Here is a 19,662-nt window from a genome sequence, read left to right on the forward strand (position 1 = left end):
ACAGAGTGTATGAGAGTGGAGAAAAAAATTTTTTTCATGCAACTCTCACTGTCATAAACGTTACAAAATACACAAATGCTCATACTGCGACACCTGCTTCCTTTCAGGGCAAGAACTTAAGCTTGTAAATGAACATCAAATCAACCAATAAACCATCTGTGTGAATGTGTGTGTACGGGATTATATTACATTGTGGGGACCAAATGTCCCCAAACTGTAATATTTGACCCGTCAAGGAAACCAGGGACACAAGTCGGCAGCTCTACTTTCAAGCAAAATGAGAAAGAAGCATTTTTTTTTTTTTTTTTTTTCAAAATATGTCAGAGCGTCAGAGGTCAGAGTTGGGCCCTAAGATATCAGAGGCTATAGTAACATTTGACGGGGATAAAGACAGAGAAATGGGGAAAATCCGTAACCATGGCTATAGTGTAGAGATAAGGCGCATATCATCAAGTTTTGACGCAAATCGATAAGAGGTTCGAATCCGCCTTTTGCCACACATCACATATTAGATCGGAAAGGCATTTATTTTCAATAAGAATTGAGAAAATATAAGAAAAGTGGAAATAAAGCAACTAACGTGTTTAATAATAAGTGTTTCTCAGTTACGGAGTGTGGCAAAAGGTGGATTCGAACCTCTGATCTGTGTATTTTTAACTTGATGACATGCGCCTTACGGTTTTGGATTTTACCCATTTACCTCTGTCTTTATCCCTGTCAAACAGACGCACAGTACATCCACAAAGAAGACCCCGTCAAACAGAAAGTGTGCCCGAACGACTTATTTTATTGGAGGTAACGAGATCTGCAAGAATACTTTAATGTTTCTTATGGGGTGAGCTCTCATAAACACAAAAGTTTGTCGTTTTGTGTTCATTCTAAGAACACATATGTTCTCTCATGTTTAGACCCTCTCATACCTACCTATTGTTATTCATTTTAATTGTAATCGTTAGCATGGTATCACTTGCCAAAAACATCTGCTATCCTTTATTATTAATAGTATGTGGTCTGATTTTTCCTGTTGTGTCTGTTGTTACTAGCAACCATGGAGCTTTACAGGGGAGCTTTACAGGGGGTATGGCTTATCTAAATGAGACGTAAATGAGCCCTATTGGCACTCCCAACAGGTGAGAACTGCACAATCTTTAGAGGCTGTTTTCTCTCGTTTTTCTAAACCTTTCTAAATGCCTACATTCAAAATGGCCACTACTTCTCCAAACATTATCAGATTTCCATGTGTTACACACCGTTGGAAAGCTTGGAGACTACACTTTCAGAATCTGTAAAAAACTCAAAATGCCCCAGAACCGACTTGTGTCCCTACTTTCTGTGATTGGTCACATATAAACCTGAGATCCCATACATTTTGGGGACCAGCCAGCGGTCCCCACAATGTAAATGGATTCATAAACATACTAAATTAGGTTTTTTTAATATGTAAAAATGCAGACTGTTTCCTGTGATGGGTAGGTTTAGGGGTAGGGGCAGTGTAGGGGGATAAAATGTACAGTTTGTACAGTGTAAAATCCATTACGCCTATGAAATTTCCCCACAATTCACAAAAACACAATGTGTGTGTGTGTGTGTGTGTGTGTGTGTGTTTGTGACATATGAGGACACAAATGTGTATAACATGGGTATGACATGGGTATTACAAGGAGAGGGTGAAATATGAGGACATTGGCCATGTCCCCACTTTTTAAAATGCTTGTAAATCATACAGGATGAGTTTTTTTAGAAAGTAAAAATGCAGAATGTTTCCTGTGATGGGTAGGTTTAGGGGTAGGGGCAGTGTAAGGGGATAGAAAATAAGTTTTTTACAGTATAAAAACCATTACGCCTATGGAATGTCCGCATATGTCACAAAAACAAATGTGTGTGTGTGTGTGTGTGTGTGTGTGTGTGTGTGTGTGTGTGTGTGTGTGTGTGTGTGTGTGTGTGTGTGTGTGTGTGTGTGTGTGTATTTTTATCTGCTGAACTTCATATGGACTTCTTGGATTTCCCAGTAACTCCTCTTGTTCCTCTGTTAAAAGTCCATTTGCCTCTTCCTGGATGAACCCCATTATAAAACAAAGCATCGGAAAGTATCTTCCTCTGTGGGAGAGACAAAAAAAAAAAAGAGCGTGAGTATATTATAAGGTTGTACATTTTAAACCCTTTGATAAGACATACAGTTGATGCAATGAGGCTTGTCAATCATGTCAACATTAGTTAGAAGAAATGAATGAGCTTCATGTGGAACAATATCTAATCAACTCAAAAAAGGGGTTTAATTAGGGCTAATTTGTTATAATTGTTATATTTTTCAGTGGCAAAAAGTGCCCCAGTACCCATCAATTTGCTAAACGTAAGAAAAAGAACAGATTTTTTGAGAATGCCTCTAATGTCATGTCTTCACTGGATGTGACAATTGTAGTGTGGCGCCAGCTCAAGGCTTTGAACACTGGACGGGGCGAAGCGAGCACTGCAAATCCATTTGTCCTTTGTGTGAAATGTAGTGCAGACAGTTGGATTACAATCGGAAATAGAGCAGGGTATGAGTATACTGTCTAGGATTTTTTAGTCACGTCGTGTTGCACCACTCGCATCTAGTGTAGACCGTGTAATGTAACCAAATAATCAAAAAACAAATGAATTCTGATGCGGGTCCAAGTTGACTTATGCAGGCATGGGGGTGGTCTAGTTCTTGGACCAACATAATCATGTGATCTACCTACAAAATTGCTGGTCAACCATGTCTAAAAGCTAGTGGCTAGTAAAGAAATCCATAGAGTAATTAGTTAATTCACAATCATATGACATTATTTCATATTTCATACATTGTGTGAACATGTTGATTCTAATGAGCACTCAACTTTTTTTGCGTGCGATATGTACCAGATGGTCACAACCAGGGGCGTCAGTAGCGGGGGAAAGGTGGTGACAACTCTAGGGCCCCCCTGTTATTTTAACCGAGAAATCCCACAGCAACAAACTCACCCGTCCCCTGGATTCCCCAGCTATAGCCCTGGACACAATTAGGGTCACACTGGTTCTGAGCTGTGTTTTGGGAAGGGGGATGTTTTTAAAGTCAATGCTTGATCATTTTACAGTGCAAATCTTTTTCTTCATTATTCTCTTTTCCTTGTTGTTATTTCACAGATAAAGTCTGAATCAGGTCCAACAACAGGAGTGTTTCTATTTTCCATCAGCATAATTTGCACAGTGCCATGTGTTTAGTATCAAGCCCATAAGTCATTTTAAAAACCTCTTGTCTGACACCCCTAAATACATGACACAGATTGCAGAGATTTACTGTGTCTGCTTGAAGACAAATGAGTACGTCCAGAGACAGACTGTTTACAAGCCGCTGGTGTTTATACATATTTTGTACATTATCTGACTATAATAGTATTGTTTGCTTTATGCTACATGGCCAAAAAAGGTTAACATGCATATCTTACACAGACGGTAAACACACATTCACCTCGCCCTAAGGAGTTTGCATGGTTTATGTTCACTATTTATTCATTTATGCCTTATCTCAAAGCTCACTGGCATGTTTGAGTTCATTCAGAACTAACTTTGTTTTTATACTCATATTTCTAAACAGGGACTCCAGAGGTACTTTGTGAGCATAATCCAATAAAGTATATAATGAGAAACCATCAAAGTGACATACAGTACACTTCTTGCAGTGAAAGTCCACCTAGAAATAATTGAAGTGAAAAGGTGTCTTACTTAAGCAATGTACATGTAAATGCATATTTAAACTTGCTGCTAGACACTGTAGGGTTGATGTCAATGATGTATTAAACAATGTATTCACAATGTACTGGATGCCAATATTATAGCTTTGGTACTCCACTTAATACAATATTTTACCACATACACTGTAAGAAATTATCTAGAAAAAAAGTTACCTGGTTGCATTAAAATTTTAAGTTCATTGAAATAAAATTTTTGAGTTAATACAATGAACATTTTTTGAGATTCGACAACCTTTATTAAAATATTATTAAAAGATTTTGTAAGCATATTGGGTAATTGTGTGTGTTTTATTTATGATGACGCAGCCAAATAGTGCTATTTTCATGATTTATCACATTTTTTATGTGGTTCAGATACAATAATATTTTGAGTTTCTATTTATTAAACCAATTTCCTTCATTGTATCAACTCAAATTTTTCATTTCAATAAACTCAATTTTAAGGCAACAGGTTACTTACTTTTTTAAGTTAAACCAACAATATTTTTTTTACAGTTTTGGAGACCTCACTCTTAATAGCTTATATGTCAAGAGTAAACTGAATAATCACTGTTGAAGCCGAAGACCAGCGACTATTTACATTAACCTATTTATTTTGCCTGGTACCCTAGATGGAAGCAAACTACACTGGGAACAGATGAAACAAGTTCCAAATCACATCCCAAAAAACAGTTTGGAAAAATGTGTATGTGTGTTTTAATAAAGGGTGTGTTTCTGTTGGCCTAGTATATGCTTTTCGTTGAGTGTAATGATGAGAGAATAAGAAACAGGTGTGAATGCACACGGGGCAAAGAGAGGAGTGAGGTCACATGACTAGGGAGTTTAGAAAGGCTGGATCTCATACAAAGTCAGTCAAGGAGTATGTAAAGAACCATATGGAAGATACAAAGAATGACTGCACCCTAAATCGCATTCCATCTGAACATAAACCTGAGATTAGAATTAGTGTGTGCATCATAGAAATATGCCTGGATCGTGGTGGCATTTTGAAGTAGGCATTCTTATTGGTCTAATATTTCCCACAACCCACTGCACTACAGCACCACTTACTTGTTTTTTTCTCTGATACCAAGCACTTGAACCAAGGCTAACACTGCTGCTACTGATGGAAAAAAGGCTTTATAAAATTGGTGACTATAGTCATTAAACATTTTAATTTTATTTTTGAGGCTGCTTAACATTCAAAAATAAAAGCACTTTGAACTGAATGTGAATTGAATGTGAATCAACTGTGAATTGAAAGAATCGAATCAAATGTGAATCGAATGTAAATCAAATGTGAAATGAATGTGAATGGAATCGAATGTGAATCTAATCAAATGTGAATGGAATGTGAATCAAATTGAATCTAATGTGTAATTAGTTATTTGAATGTGAATTGAATGTGAATCAAATGTGAATCGAATTGAATGTGAATCGAATGTGAATGGAATCAAATGTGAACTGACTATGAATCGAATGTGAATCTAATCGAATGTGAATGCAGTCAAACTAAATCGAATTGAATCTAATGTGAATTTAATTTAATATAAAATGAATTTAATTGAATGTAAACCAAATTGAATCAAATGTGAATGGAATCTAATGTGAATTTAATGTAAATCGAATCAAAATGCTAATTGCTATATATCTGTCTGTCTTTCTATCCACTCTACTTTCTATCCACTGTCTGTCTAACTATCCACCCATCTATCTACATATACATACATAAATCAAGATGCAAAAGACATTAATATAATACATAAAATAAAATAATTCATATAATATTAAAGCATTTTATTTCCATTATATTACAATAGCAATGAAATTTAATTTACATTTCCTTTTACATTATTATAATTATATTATAGATTCATAGGCTTTATATGGAATATAAAGGGAGTGATATTATATAGAGGTAAATTATAGACAGATTATTATTTGACACTGCAGCCTGTCAAGCACAAAACTGTAACTTTAAAGCTACACCTGAAACGGAGCTCCCGATGGCAAAGTTATATACTGTGAATGATATAGGAAACATCTGAAAAACAGATGAGCTAGAGAGCACTTCTGAGGATTAGAGCATTTCAATGGGAAATGTTTACACACACGCACAAAGCGCCAGTCTCTTCTGTTTATAAGCACCAGGAGCATACAGCTCCACGGACCACACACACACACACACACACACACACACACACACACACACTTAGAAGATCTTCACTAGACGGTGGAATCTAGTAAAACTGCATGCAGGAGAGGAATATTTGAGTGCCATGATTAATGATATAGGACATTTCCACAGGAAATTAAATTAAAACATATTTTTTTCTATAATAAATAACCATGTTGTAGGTCCTATTTTGTGATAATCTAGTGAATTAAATAATTTACAACTGACAACTTTCTATTTTTAAAATGGATGCAAACAAAAAATACAACTATACATGGTCTGGCAAGTCTGGCATTAGTGCAAAAATAGCTTCATATTATGTAATAATTCAGTTAAGAAATAACATATAAAATAGATAATTTTGACTAAATGTATGAACTCTGCTTCACATTATACCCCTTACTAACAAGTTTTCGTTGTCTCCATTTGTCTGGGACCATCTTCATCTTTTTTTTGTCGTTCTCAAGAGTAATTATTGTAAAGCAGTCCTGCTCATTTTTGAAAATGCATACCAAGGCATAAACGATAAAGCAAAAACTGTACCGCTTGATTCATGGTATAGAGTGCCAAACTGTTCAGCCATGTGTGGACAGATCCAAAATGAAAAGTGTTTGAAATGCATTTTGTGTTTACCAGAGAGGACCAGACCATGCTGTGAAATATCAGAGCATGTTGGTCTCTCTTGCTTGGCAAATTGGCATGCGAACACAGAGACGGCAGAGTCTGGCGTCTCTGAGAACAAAGTCAAAGTTGAACGGGTGTCTGGGAGTAAGTGCAGCTTATACATCTCATGAACTCACTGCTTGATTTGTTTTTTTTAGTTTTTTGGAGTTTTTTTGGTTGGGGCTCGGGGGTGGGGTTAAGAGTTGTTTGGAGAATTTGGAAAGTGTTCCAGAAGGGTTCGGCACTATAATTCACTCCGCTGGGCATTCTCCATGAACAACACACCCGAAAGGAGGACACACATCGTATTATGGGTTAAAGGGTCAAAAGAAAAATTAATAAGTGAAGAACCTTCTCATGTTCCCATTTCTTCATCCTCTCCTGTGTCAGGAACTCCTTCATGAGTTCCTCCTACACAAAGAAAAACATACATGAGAAACAAAAGCAGCAAACACCCTCAAGGTGAAACAATCTTATAACTGCAAATTGCATTGTATGGACTTTACTGGAAGAACATTTCATCTCCCAGAATTGCTATAATAATGCAGTCCATTTTAGGATAAAATACAATATGATACAAATAAAATTACTCTGGTGCATGACTGTTTCATTTCTTTTAGAGATGCACTGATATAAAAATTCTGGGTGGCCAGAAAATACAGTTATTTCTGCTGAAAATGAAATGATCTTTTTTAAATCAATATATTTAAATAAAATAATATACCAATGAACTGATTAAAAAAAAAAAAAAAAAAAAAAAAAAAAATATATATATATATATATATATATATATATATATATATATATATATATATATATATATATATATATATATATATATATATACATTTATTAATAACTATTTTTGTCGCATTGTAACATTATTGTACAGCCACTGTAGTGAGATGGACTTTGTATCGATGTGTTTAGTGCCTTTATGGGTCTTGTGAGTGGAAATGTACTGAATGCCAATGGAGGCCTCTCTGAAGCCTTTCTCAGCCGTCAGCTTTCAACAAAAATATCTTCATTTGTGTTCCGAAGAGGAACGAAGGTCTTACGGATGTCCAACGACATGAGGGTGAGTAATTAATGAAATGATTTTAATTTTTGGGTGAACTAACCCTTTAAATTCATATTCAAGATCCTTTGGGACGTGGCCAATTCTCACACTAAAAGTGAGCGTATCCCTTAACTCTTTGCTCAATGCTCATAAAGGTCTTTCAAACACTGTTCTCCAAGTTCCCCTTTTGTCTTACCTCACTGAGCTTTCCACACATCGGTTGCGCAGTCTGAAGAATAAGAGAGGTGGTCACTGAGTCCAGTCCTGTGCATGGGTAAATAAACCTCATTCAGATAAACATCATAATATTAAACACATGCTTTAAATTAGCTGAGGACTCAGTGTGTGTTACTACGAGCATGTCAGTTTGAAGCTATTAGCTCTGAGGTGTAAAGTCACGGTAATCCTGCTCTGCGCAGGTAGAAGCAGTAAAGTGTAGCGACTGACCTTTAAGACATTCCGGCTGAATGATTCCACCATGAACTTCAGTGGCAGTGATAACAGTACAAGGGGAGGGCTGGTTCAATAGGATGCTGACCTCTCCAAATGACTGCTTTGGACCTAGTTTACCAACCAACACGAATCTGATCCTGCAGCCCTGCAATTCAGAGTTTCTCTCTTTTTCACTGAACAAAATGCATTAAACACTATTATTTGTGACAGGAAAGAAGTAAAATAAGTAAATGCATGAACTGATGTTTCTTTGCAAAGTGCTGTGCACACAGAAGCCTCAAGTTCATTCTGATACCTTTTTGTCAACAGTTTTTTTTAACGATCCCACATCCTGAAGGATGTTACATTCTCCACATCCAATGAAAGCCACAAACGGACAGATCTTTCCCTCTTTCACCAGCACTGTACAGATTTAAGACTTTGCTTAGGAAACAACTTAAATTAAAATTGTAATCAATAAACAATAAGAACAAACATATTGCATATGCATGCTTTCTATGTTATTATACAATATCCAGATTTTAGGATTCTATGGAGTACCTGGATGACAATATATTTACCAAATATATATGCAACCACAGTACACTGGAAGGAATATCTACCCACAATACAATGCGTTCAAATTGACTTTCCATTTCCACTGTGATAAATGAATAGCAAAATCAGCATCAAATTTATATATTTTCCCTACATCATTATTTGTTTCCAATTTTTAAAAATAAAGGCATAATTTTAATTAAAGGTGCCCTAGAATGAAATGAAACAATATTTTAAATTGTTCTCTGATATCTACATAGGGTATGTGACTTATTTAAGGGTTAAAATGGTCCAGATACGGTTTTACAGTTCCATTTACAACCCCAGAAAGTGTCTGTATGTAATGGTCTGTTTTTGCCTTATTTGGAAGGGTCATAAATATTAATCTAGAGTTGGGCTCTGATTGGCTGTTTCACTGTGCGGCTCAGTTCAGTGACAGTAACACATCTACCGTACACTGTCAATCATGAAGAGATTATTGATCCAACCTTATGTTGGGGCGGCAGTGGCTCAGTGGTCCATGTCTGGAAGACTTAGACAAAGTAAAAGGTGTAACTGGTGCAAAGATGACATCATACATAGTGTAAGCGCTTTGAACTGCAAGAGGCATTACGCTTTCTTCGTAAGTTGAATACGGAAGGCGGTCCACCGGAAGCTAGATGTTTTACTTTATAAAGTTTTAAATATGGATATTTTTCTTACACAAACGCATCGATTTGCTTCAGAAAGCCTTTATTAACCCCCCAGAGCAGTGGTTTATAATGGATGGATGCACTTTTTTGGGCTATAAATTTTGGGCTGCCATTCACTTCCATTATAAAGTTTAGAAGAGCCAAAAGATTTTTTTTATGTAACTCCAATTGCATTCGTCTGAAAGAAGAATGTCATATACACCTAGGATGGCTTGAAGGTGAGTAAATTATGGGATAATTTTCATTTTGGGGTGAACTATGCCTTTAACTGTTTGGCGCTCATTGCATCAGGTGCTATGCAAAAGAAAGGCATTCCCCGCCATAATAAATGCATCGCAATGTAAACCAGAGGAGACACAAGCAGGATAGAATGAGAAAAAAAGATACAGACTGTTTACGACAGAAGTAATCTATGTTTTGGCAGCAGCCCCAAAAGCGGTGGATTATTTCTTATTGTGACAAACCTGAGGTTGGTTTGTGGAGGTGAGGATTAAATTGATTTACAGTGAGCCTTTAACATCAGGGGGAAACACAGTATATCAGCCTTGACAGGTAAATCCCATCTCTGTGAAGCAGGGAGCGGGACAAGCAGAGTCCATTTGTCTGGCCAGTGACAGAACCCAGGCCTCCACTTCAGAAGTGTTAGAGGCAGGAGGAAGTCGTGTTTCAACACCGAGTTTTTAATCTCATCCTTCACACTCTCCCTCTTTTCAGAGCAAAACTGTCGTTACTATATTATTCGCCCACTCCGCATGTCTTCGCAAGCCATTAAAAAGCAAATGTCTGGATCACTTGGGAAATCACAGCAGGCTCTGGTACGCGCCGTTTGTCTTCTTAGATGAACACGCCGCAGTCACGCCTCCTCCCGCGGGGCATTAACATCCAGAGTTCTGCATTTCTGTACTGCACAACACAATTAGTCCTGTGGAACAGCATGAAACTGTTACTCTGTTACATAACTACACTCCTCTAACAGCATATTTTATTTTCCATACGTCGGTAGTTACTTTTTCCATACGTTACTTCAAAAATTCCAAATTGATAAGAACTAAAATATAGATTTTTTTTTTTTATAAAACTTATGCAAAATACAGTTTCATGGAAGGTAAGAAATATTCATGGTGGTATTCGATATATTTTCTCAATTCACCATCATTGGCAGGAGTGGCAAAGGTTAATTATGGCCTATATACACTCTTTAAAGACATTGACAGCTTACTATGTATCATACTATGCATCACTTTTTAAAAAGCCTTGACATAAAGGAATCCCAATGTTATAAGAACAAAAATAGAAAATACATCAAATATATACACTATATTGCTAAAAGTTTTAGACCGCATGCCTTTATATGCACATGGACTTTAATGACATCCCATTCTTAATCCGAAGGGGTTAATATGGAGTTGGCCCATCCTTTGCATTTACATTTACATTTAATCATTTAGCAGACGCTTTTATCCAAAGCGACTTACAAAAAAGGGGAGAGCAATAGAAGCAACGAAACAAACAAGGCCAACAACCTGTAAGAGCTGTAAGAAGTCTCAATTAATTAGCACAGTATACAAGTTTTTTATTTATTTATTTATTTTTATAGCCATCTACAATAGCCACCTACAACAAAAACTCACGTAAGCAAAATACAGAACACTGGACTTTGATAGCCATGATAACAACCCATTAGGACTAAGGCTGTTGCCCCAGCTGTTGACGTTAATGCAGATTCAGTGGCCCAATGGGTTGGTTTTGCAGCTATAACAACTCCAACTCTTCTGGGAAGGCTTTCCACAAGGTTTAGAAATGTAGCACATTTGTGAGGTCAGGCACTGATGTTGGACGAGAAGGCCTGGCTCTCAGTCTCCACTCTAATTCCTCTCAAAAGTGTTCAATTTGGTTAAGATCAGGACACAGCCCAGTCAAGTTCCTACACACTAAACTCACTCCTCCATGTCTTTATGGACCTTGCTTTGTGCACTGGTGTGCATTCATGTTGGAACAGGAAGGGGTTATCCCCAAATTGTTCCCACAAAGATGGAAGCATGAAATTGTCCAAAATGTCTTGATATGCTGAAGATATTTACAGTTCCTTTCACTGGAACTAAGGGGCCAAGACCAACCCTTAAAAAACAACCCCAAACAATAACCACTCCTCCACCAAACTTTACACTTGGCTCAATGCAATCAGGCAAGTACCATTCTCCTGGCAACCGCCAAACCCAGACTCGTCCATCGGATTCCCAGAAAGAGAAAAGTTCATTGTCACTCCAGAGAGCACATCTCTACTGCTCTAGTGTCCAGTGGTGGCATGCTTTACACCACTCTATCCGACGCTTTGCATTGCACTTGTTGATGTAAGGCTTAGATGCAAATGCTCGGCCATGGAAGCCATTCCATGAAGCTCCCCATGCACTGTTCTTAAGATAATCAGAAGGTCACAAAGTTTGGAAGTCTGTAGTAATCGACTTCTGCACAATGTGCCCCTCAGCATGCACTGACCCCGCTCTGTGATTTTACGTGGCCTACCACTTCGTGGCTGATGTGCTGTTGTTCCCAATTGCTTCCATTTCATTATAATATAACAGTTGACCATGGAATATTTAATAGTGAGAACATTTCCTATCAAAATCAACCTATTGTTATACCACGCTTGAATTCACTGAGATCCCGAAAGCGATCTATTCTTTCACAAATGTTTGTAGAAGCGTCTGCTTGCCTAGGTGCTTGATTTTATACACCTGTGGCCATGAAAGAGATTGGAACACCTGAATTCATTTATTTGAAGGGGTGTACCAATACGTTTGGCAATAGAGTGTATATATACCATATGTATGCACAAACCATCCAGAAGTTACTAAAACTTTTTTACTAAGAAACTACCGTAAGCACCCCTCTTTTGGCATTAAAAAAGTACTGTCAGGACTTACTAAAGACATTCGGTCTGAAATTAGCAGTAGTGGGCTAACTGCCCACACCTTTTTTTGCCGCTGACGTTATTGCATATGTTTTTGTAAAAGTTTACCTTTTATGAGTATTCGAATTAAGCATGCAAAGTAATTTAGAAAGGTTTGCACTATTTAATTTACTGGTATTTGAGGCATTATTTACCACCCAAAAAAGCATGTTATAAACCAGATGCTAATTTACGCTGCTCTTGGTAGATTGCATTGATCATTAATGATAATGATCCGACTGTGTCTGTATTCTTTAATGTGTGTGTCGTCAGTAGATCATGAACATAACTTTCCACTCCCATCTGCATTTTTGGGGGGGGATTGCACTTTTACACTAATTTGCCCTATTTACTAAATCTGGCACTAATACTTTTATCCAGCAAGGGTGCATTAAATGGATCAAAATTGACAGTAAAGACTTTTTTTCTTTTTCAAATAAAGGTTCTGTTCTTTAAAAAAAAAATGGTATCAAATAATCCTGAAAAGCGTCATTGTTTTCATAAAAATAGTTTTTAACATCGATAATAATAAGAAATTATTGAACAGAAAATCGGCATATAAGAATGATCATGTGACACTGAAGACTGGAGTAATGATGATGAATGGCATTTAAAAATATATTCAAATAGAAAACAGTTATTTTAATTAATAATAGTTTACAGTTTTTACTTGATCAGATAAATGCAGCCTTAGTGAGAATAAGATATTCTTCTTTTTAAAAAAAAATCTATGATAAAAGCAGAAGTCGAGTGTAGAAGATCTCTTTTCAACAACAAAAAATAATTCTGGGTGGTTAAATGTTACCCTAAAAATTGATGTCATCAGTGGATAATATTCTCTCTGACTGGGTGGGCCAAACAGCAACAGATCAGTACACTTCTGCTCAGATAATCAAAAACAGTCACGCTGGACTGGATATTTAGAATGCAAGTCCAGCCACCTGAAGCCACCAGAAAAACCTGGACCTGAATGGATTCATAGCCTAGGGGTGGCAGTCCAGGTCAGAATGTGTAAGAACAGGACAGCTTTGGATGCAGGGTGATGCAGTTCAGCACTGGAGACAACATGCTTTTGTTTGGCATGATCCTGCTGTAGAACAGAAGATATTACAGTTACACCTCATGTCTCTCTAGAGAGGCAAACTAAGACATGATAAAAAACTGGGGAAGTTGGGAGAAAGAGACATGAGACCGAAATCAGATAAGACACAGCAAAAGTTAGTATTGAGATGCATCAATAAACATCTGTCCACACTGTGGACTATATCTCTAAAACAAGATATATTTACTACAGAAACAAGCACAGAAATAAGTGCAGTTGGGTGCCACTAAGAAGGCAAGACTGCAATGGAAAGGAGAGTGTTAATGGTTTGAAGTTTGAGGTTTAGCTGACCTTAACAGTCAAGACAGCTGAACAGGGAAGGCCTCTGGATCAAGGCTGTAAGGTTATGCAATCACAGTCAAGAGGAAGTTCAAATGAGGACAGTGGCTTTGGTGAGGCAGGGTGGTCACGGGTTGTTAGCCGGTCAAGTTTGGTGCACAAGTAGTCATCCAAAGGGAAAACCCATTAGGGGTTTCCTGCTCTGCATGCTCCCAGAACTGGGACGCTGAGTCCATCATGTTCACATGCGAGTTAACATCATTCTCACACCTGTTCACGTGTCGTGCTGCTATCCAAGGTGCTGAACAGTGTGCAATTAAAGTGTAAAAGAGAATGACTTCACACTGTGCCATCGTTTCCAAAACTCACATGAACAAATACACACGAGACTACAAACACTCCAGTGCCTCCACTGAGCTATAAAGTTCCCCTGTTGTGATATTTAAAAAGGATCCTAATTCTGTTTAGGAAGTCTAAATAAGGAAATTTAAATAAGGATTTGGCCTTATTTTGTACCAACATTTGAGGTAAAAACATTTATTTTAATATTTTCTCATATTATACATTGCAGCATTACCTTTTTTCTCAGTGTCTGAAATGGTTTGATAAAGATTCAGTCTCTCTAAACCCCTCTTTTTGAAAGTCTACTCTGCTCTGCAAGCAAGACGAGTTACTGACGACTCGTTTCAGACAGTTCAGAATAGGCCTTTTGAGAGACTAGGGATAGGGGCCCTATTTTAACAATCTAAGCACATGGCGCAGGTACACTTAGGGCATGTCAGAATCCACTTATGCTAGTTTAATAATGAAAAAAGGGGTATGTGTACCTGTGTACTGTGTGCATTGGTCCAAAAGGGCTCTATCAATACTCTTAAAGGGTAAGTTCACCCAAAAATGAAAATTCTGTCATTAATTACTTACCCTAATATCGTTCAACACGCATAAGACCTCCGTTCATCTTCAGAACACAAATGAAGATATTTTTGTTGAAATCCGATGGCTCAGAAAGGCCTTCATTGACACCAATGTCATTTCCTCTCTCAAGACCCATAAAGGCACTAAAGACGTCATTACAAAGCCCATCTCACTACAGTGGCTCTACAATAACTTTATGAAGCGACGAGAATAGTTTTTGTGCGCAAAAAACTAAATAACCACTTATATAGTGATGGGCCGATTTCAAGACAAAGTTTAGAACGGTTGTGAATCAGCGCATAGATTCATGATTCGGATGGAGTGTCAAACCTGCCAACTGCTGAAATCACGTGAGATTGGCGATCCGAATCATGAATTGATAAACTGATTCATAACGTCCTAAACTTCGTTTCGAAATCGGCCCATCACTCGACTTGGCCCACCAAGTCCAGTTATTTAGATTTTTTGCGCACAAAAACTATTCTCGTCGCATCATAAAGTTATTGTAGAGCCACTTTAGTGAGATGGGCTTTGTAACGCCGTCTTTAGTGCCTTTATGGGTCTTGAGAGAGGAAATGACATTGGTGTCAATGAAGGCCTTTCTGAGCCATCGGATTTCAACAAAAATATCTTCCTTTGTGTTCCGAAGATTTGTGTTTGTAGATGAAAAAAACTAATAAATTAATTTAATAATTATAAAATGAAGTGTTTAAAATTTATGAAACCACACCATTGGTTTGGTTGGAAATAATTCTCATCAGAGATTCTCATTTCGCTACAGAGTCTCTTTTTTTTTAACTTGAAACATTATCTTTAAACCTAGCATGTGAGAATGGAAATGAACAAAACATTAAGCAAAGGCCAAACATTTCAATTGAATTACTTCTAGAGCCACTTTTTAAATTCCACAACATCTGAATTATCCTCATTTGGCAAATATTGACAAGCCTTTATTTATGCTCATTATTTTATTTTAATCAACATGTATTTAATTCAATATGATCTGTAATCAATTGACAGGCCTAGTGTATTTATTCACAAGAAAACTTGTTTTATGCCAAGTGATCAACTTCATCTGGAAATGCTGTATTTCATCCAATAGGGATCAACCTGAAGTTGGTTCAAGAATAGCCACCCCTCTGCCATCTGAAATGATCAGGGCTCTCGCCCATCCATCAGCTGTCGGCTGCACACTCAGATAAGAGCCAATCAATCTCCTCTACCACACACCTGTCTTCCTCTCTAATCACATCTCGTTCCATAGGTCTCTCTCTCCGTCTGATAAAGAACAGCCATGATATGATAGCCCAACCCTAAGCTGAGCCGGATAAACTGTAAGTGCTAATACATACAACCAGGTTCCATTCTGCAAAGAACAAAACCCCAGTGCAGTGACATTTGGTCTCTAACTAATAGTTATGCAAGAAATTTGTTCTTAGTTAAAGGGTTAGTTCACCCAAAAATGAAAAATATGTCATTATTGACTCACCCTAATGTCGTTCCACACCCGTAAGACCTCCGTTCATCTTCGGAACACAGTTTAAGATATTTTATATTTAGTCCGAGAGATTCTGTCTATCCATTGAAAATCTATGCACAGTATACTGTCCCTTTCCAGAAGGACCAGAAAGGTAATAAAAACATCATCAAAGTAGTCCATATGTGACATCTATGTGTTAATTAAAATCTCTTGAAACATCGAAAATACATTTTGGTCCCAAAATAACAAAAACTACGACTATATAGCATTGTCTCCCTCTTCCGGGTTTGTTTTCAATCCTCAAACAAAGATTCAAATGGTTATGAATCAGCGGATTGATTCATGATTCGGATCACGTGTCAGACTGCCAAACTGCTGAAATCAAGTGACATTGGTGATCAGAATTCTGAATCGATATGCTGATTCAATTATATATAATTCATAAGTTTGTTTTGTGTGTGTGTGTGTGTGTGTGTGTGTGTGTGTGTGTGTGTGTGTGTGTGTGTGTATGTATGTATGTATGTATATATATATGTATATATATATATATATATATATATATATATATATATATATATATATATATATATATATATATATATATATATATATATATATATATATATATATACACACACACACACACACACACACACAGGTCCTTCTAAAAAAATTAGCATATGTGATAAAAGTTCCTTATTTTCCATAATGATAAAAATTAAACTTTCATATATTTTAGATTTATTGCACACCAAATGAAATATTTCAGGTCTTTTATTGTTTTAAAACTGATGATTTTGGGCATACAGCTCATGAAAACCCAAAATTCCAAAAAATCTTTTAAAAAAATTAGCATATCATGAAAAGGTTCTCTAAACGAGCTATTAACCTAATCATCTGAATCAACTAATTAACTCTAAACACCTGAAAAAGATTCCTGAGGCTTTAAAAACTCCCAGCCTGGTTCATTACTCAAAACCGCAATCATGGGTAAGACTGCCGACCTGACTGCTGTCCAGAAGGCCATCACTGACACCCTCAAGTGAGAGGGAAAGACACAGAAAGAAATTTCTGAACGAATAGGCTGTTCCCAGAGTGCTGTATCAAGGCACCTCAGTAGGAAGTCTGTGGGAAGGAAAAAGTGTGGCAAAAAACGCTACACAACGAGAAGAGGTGACCGGACCCTGAGGAAGATTGTGGAGAAGGACCGATTCCAGACCTTGGGGGACTTGCGGAAGCAGTGGACTGAGTCTGGAGTAGAAACATCCAGAGCCACCGTGCACAGGCGTGTGCAGGAAATGGGCTACAGGTGCCGCATTCCCCAGGTCAAGCCACTTTGGGATACAGAGAAGCAGCACTGGACTGTTGCTCAGTGGTCCAAAGTACTTTTTTCAGATGAAAGCAAATTTTGCATGTCATTCGGAAATCAAGGTGCCAGAGTCTAGAGGAAGACTGGGGAGAAGGAAATGCCAAAATGCCTGAAGTCCAGTGTCAAGAATCCACAGTCAGTGATGGTCTGGGGTGCCATGTCAGCTGCTGGTGTTGCTCCACTGTGTTTTATCAAGGGCAGGGTCAATGCAGCAAGCTATCAGGAGATTTTGGAGCACTTCATGCTTCCATCTGCTGAAAAGCTTCATGAAGATGAAGATTTTGTTTTTCAGCACGACCTGGCACACGCTCATAGTGCCAAAACCACTGGTAAATGGTTTACTGATCATGGTATTACTGTGTTCAATTGGCCTGCCAACTCTCCTGACCTGAACCCCATAGAGAATCTGTGGGATATTGTGAAGAGAAAGTTGAGAGACGCAAGACCCAACACTCTGGATGAGCTTAAGGCCGCTATCGAAGCATCCTGGGCCTTCATAACACCTCAGCAGTGCCACAGGCTGATCGCCTCCATGCCACGCCGCAGTGAAGCAGTCATTTCTGCAAAAGGATTCCCGACCAAGTATTGAGTGCACAACTGAACATAATTATTTGAAGGTTGACTTTTTTGTATTAAAAATACTTTTCTTTTATTGGTCGGATGAAATATGTTAATTTTTTGAGATAGGAATTTTGGGTTTTCATGAGCTGTATGCCAAAATCATCAGTATTAAAACAATAAAAGGCCTGAAATATTTCAGTTGGTGTGCAATGAATCTAAAATGAAAATTACATTATGAAAAATAATGAACTTTATCACAATATGCAAATTTTTTGAGAAGGATATATATATATAAAACATCTCAAGATTTTGATATTAACGTATAAACTAATCTATACACCAATATTTTTGTGTTTAAGTGTTCACACATGCACAAAAACCCATTCGAAGATGTGGTCTAGCATGGAATGATCTCAATTCAAAGCGTCTTGAAAGAAAACCGATTTACTTTGTACTGAAAAGCTGAAGCCTTTCATTAAAAAGGAAGATCCAAACGAAGACGTATAATTGGAGGGAGGATAAGGATAATGGGATGCAGCCACGGAAGAGGAGAGATTCCGGCAACTAAATAAAGATTTCAGCCATGATAGCTGATCTCCGCCCAATATCTCAGTGCAACCACAGCACACCATATGCCTGCTTGTCAGCTCCAGGACAGGAACTGAGATTGAACAGCCAACCAGATTTTGTGTTCAATTCAGATTCATTCACGTGCCTATATGAGAGAATGCATACAAAGTCTTTTGATGTGTACTACAGCTCAAGTTTAGTAAAATCAGACATGCAAACATAATTTGAGCACTCCTGCAATGACACACATAAACATATGCACGTAAATGAATATCTGGGCTTCGATATTTCCCAAATGAGGTGTAAAAGCAGCCGTCCTGGAAAATAAAGTCAGCTGTGTGGAGTAATGGAGCAGCTTGTATTTTTCTCTAATCAAATTCGAGTGCTCTCCATCCATAAACACATTTATTTAGGGGCAAACGTGTCGATTATCATACTAAGTGAGGAAAACCATTATGCCATCCAGGTGCTCAGCATCAGTCAACAAAACAAAACAAAACTAGAGCGTGTTAGAAGCCGCCGTGATTCATTCTGACAGAACATATTCAATCAAGACACCCACTTACCTTGATTAGCAGGGAATGTTTTTAGTTGAATGCTGTCGACCAGGTGGTTGATGGAGAGCTTTGGCCAGTGAAGGTACAGCTGGCAACCCTGGATCAAAGACACTTTAACTTGATGGTCCTGTGCCAGGACATCCTAAAAATAGAGAACAATGTCTTATTGATGCCACAATTTTAAGACACATACAGAAGATCAGGATGTACAATATATACACTATATTGCCAAAAGTTTTGGGACGCCTGCCTTTAAATGCACAAAAACTTAAATGACATCCCACTTATAAATCAAAGGGTTTAATATGGAGTTGGCCCACCATTTGCCGCTATAACAGCTTCAACTCTTCTGGGAAGGCTTTCCACAAGGTTTAGGAGTGTGTTTATGTGTTTAAACGCATTCCATGAAGCTCTCTACATACTGTTCTTGAGCTAATCTGAAGGCCAAACAAAGTTTGGAGGTCTGTAACAATTGACTGCAGAAAGTTGGCGACTTCTGCACACTGTGTGCCTCAGCATGCGCTGACCCCGTTCTGTGATTTTATGTGGCCTACCAATTCATGGCTG

General features: G+C 37.6%; 1 protein-coding gene across 1 annotated transcript in view; it reads right to left on the bottom strand.

Moving 5' to 3' along the window:
• Nucleotides 1-630: 630 nt before the first annotated feature.
• Nucleotides 631-19,662, bottom strand: part of cnbd1 (cyclic nucleotide binding domain containing 1) — a 53,327-nt gene continuing 34,295 nt past the window's right edge. The window contains exons 8-13 of the mRNA XM_067435351.1: nucleotides 19,105-19,237; nucleotides 8,379-8,485; nucleotides 8,078-8,228; nucleotides 7,827-7,894; nucleotides 6,922-6,981; nucleotides 631-2,097 (exon numbers count right to left, since the gene is read on the bottom strand). Coding sequence (XP_067291452.1) covers nucleotides 1,984-2,097; nucleotides 6,922-6,981; nucleotides 7,827-7,894; nucleotides 8,078-8,228; nucleotides 8,379-8,485; nucleotides 19,105-19,237 — 633 coding nt within the window. The 3' untranslated portion in view covers nucleotides 631-1,983. The remainder of the gene's footprint in view (nucleotides 2,098-6,921; nucleotides 6,982-7,826; nucleotides 7,895-8,077; nucleotides 8,229-8,378; nucleotides 8,486-19,104; nucleotides 19,238-19,662) is intronic.

The sequence above is a fragment of the Pseudorasbora parva genome, chromosome 24 (assembly GCF_024679245.1).
Source record: "Pseudorasbora parva isolate DD20220531a chromosome 24, ASM2467924v1, whole genome shotgun sequence".
Lineage (NCBI taxonomy): Eukaryota > Metazoa > Chordata > Actinopteri > Cypriniformes > Gobionidae > Pseudorasbora > Pseudorasbora parva.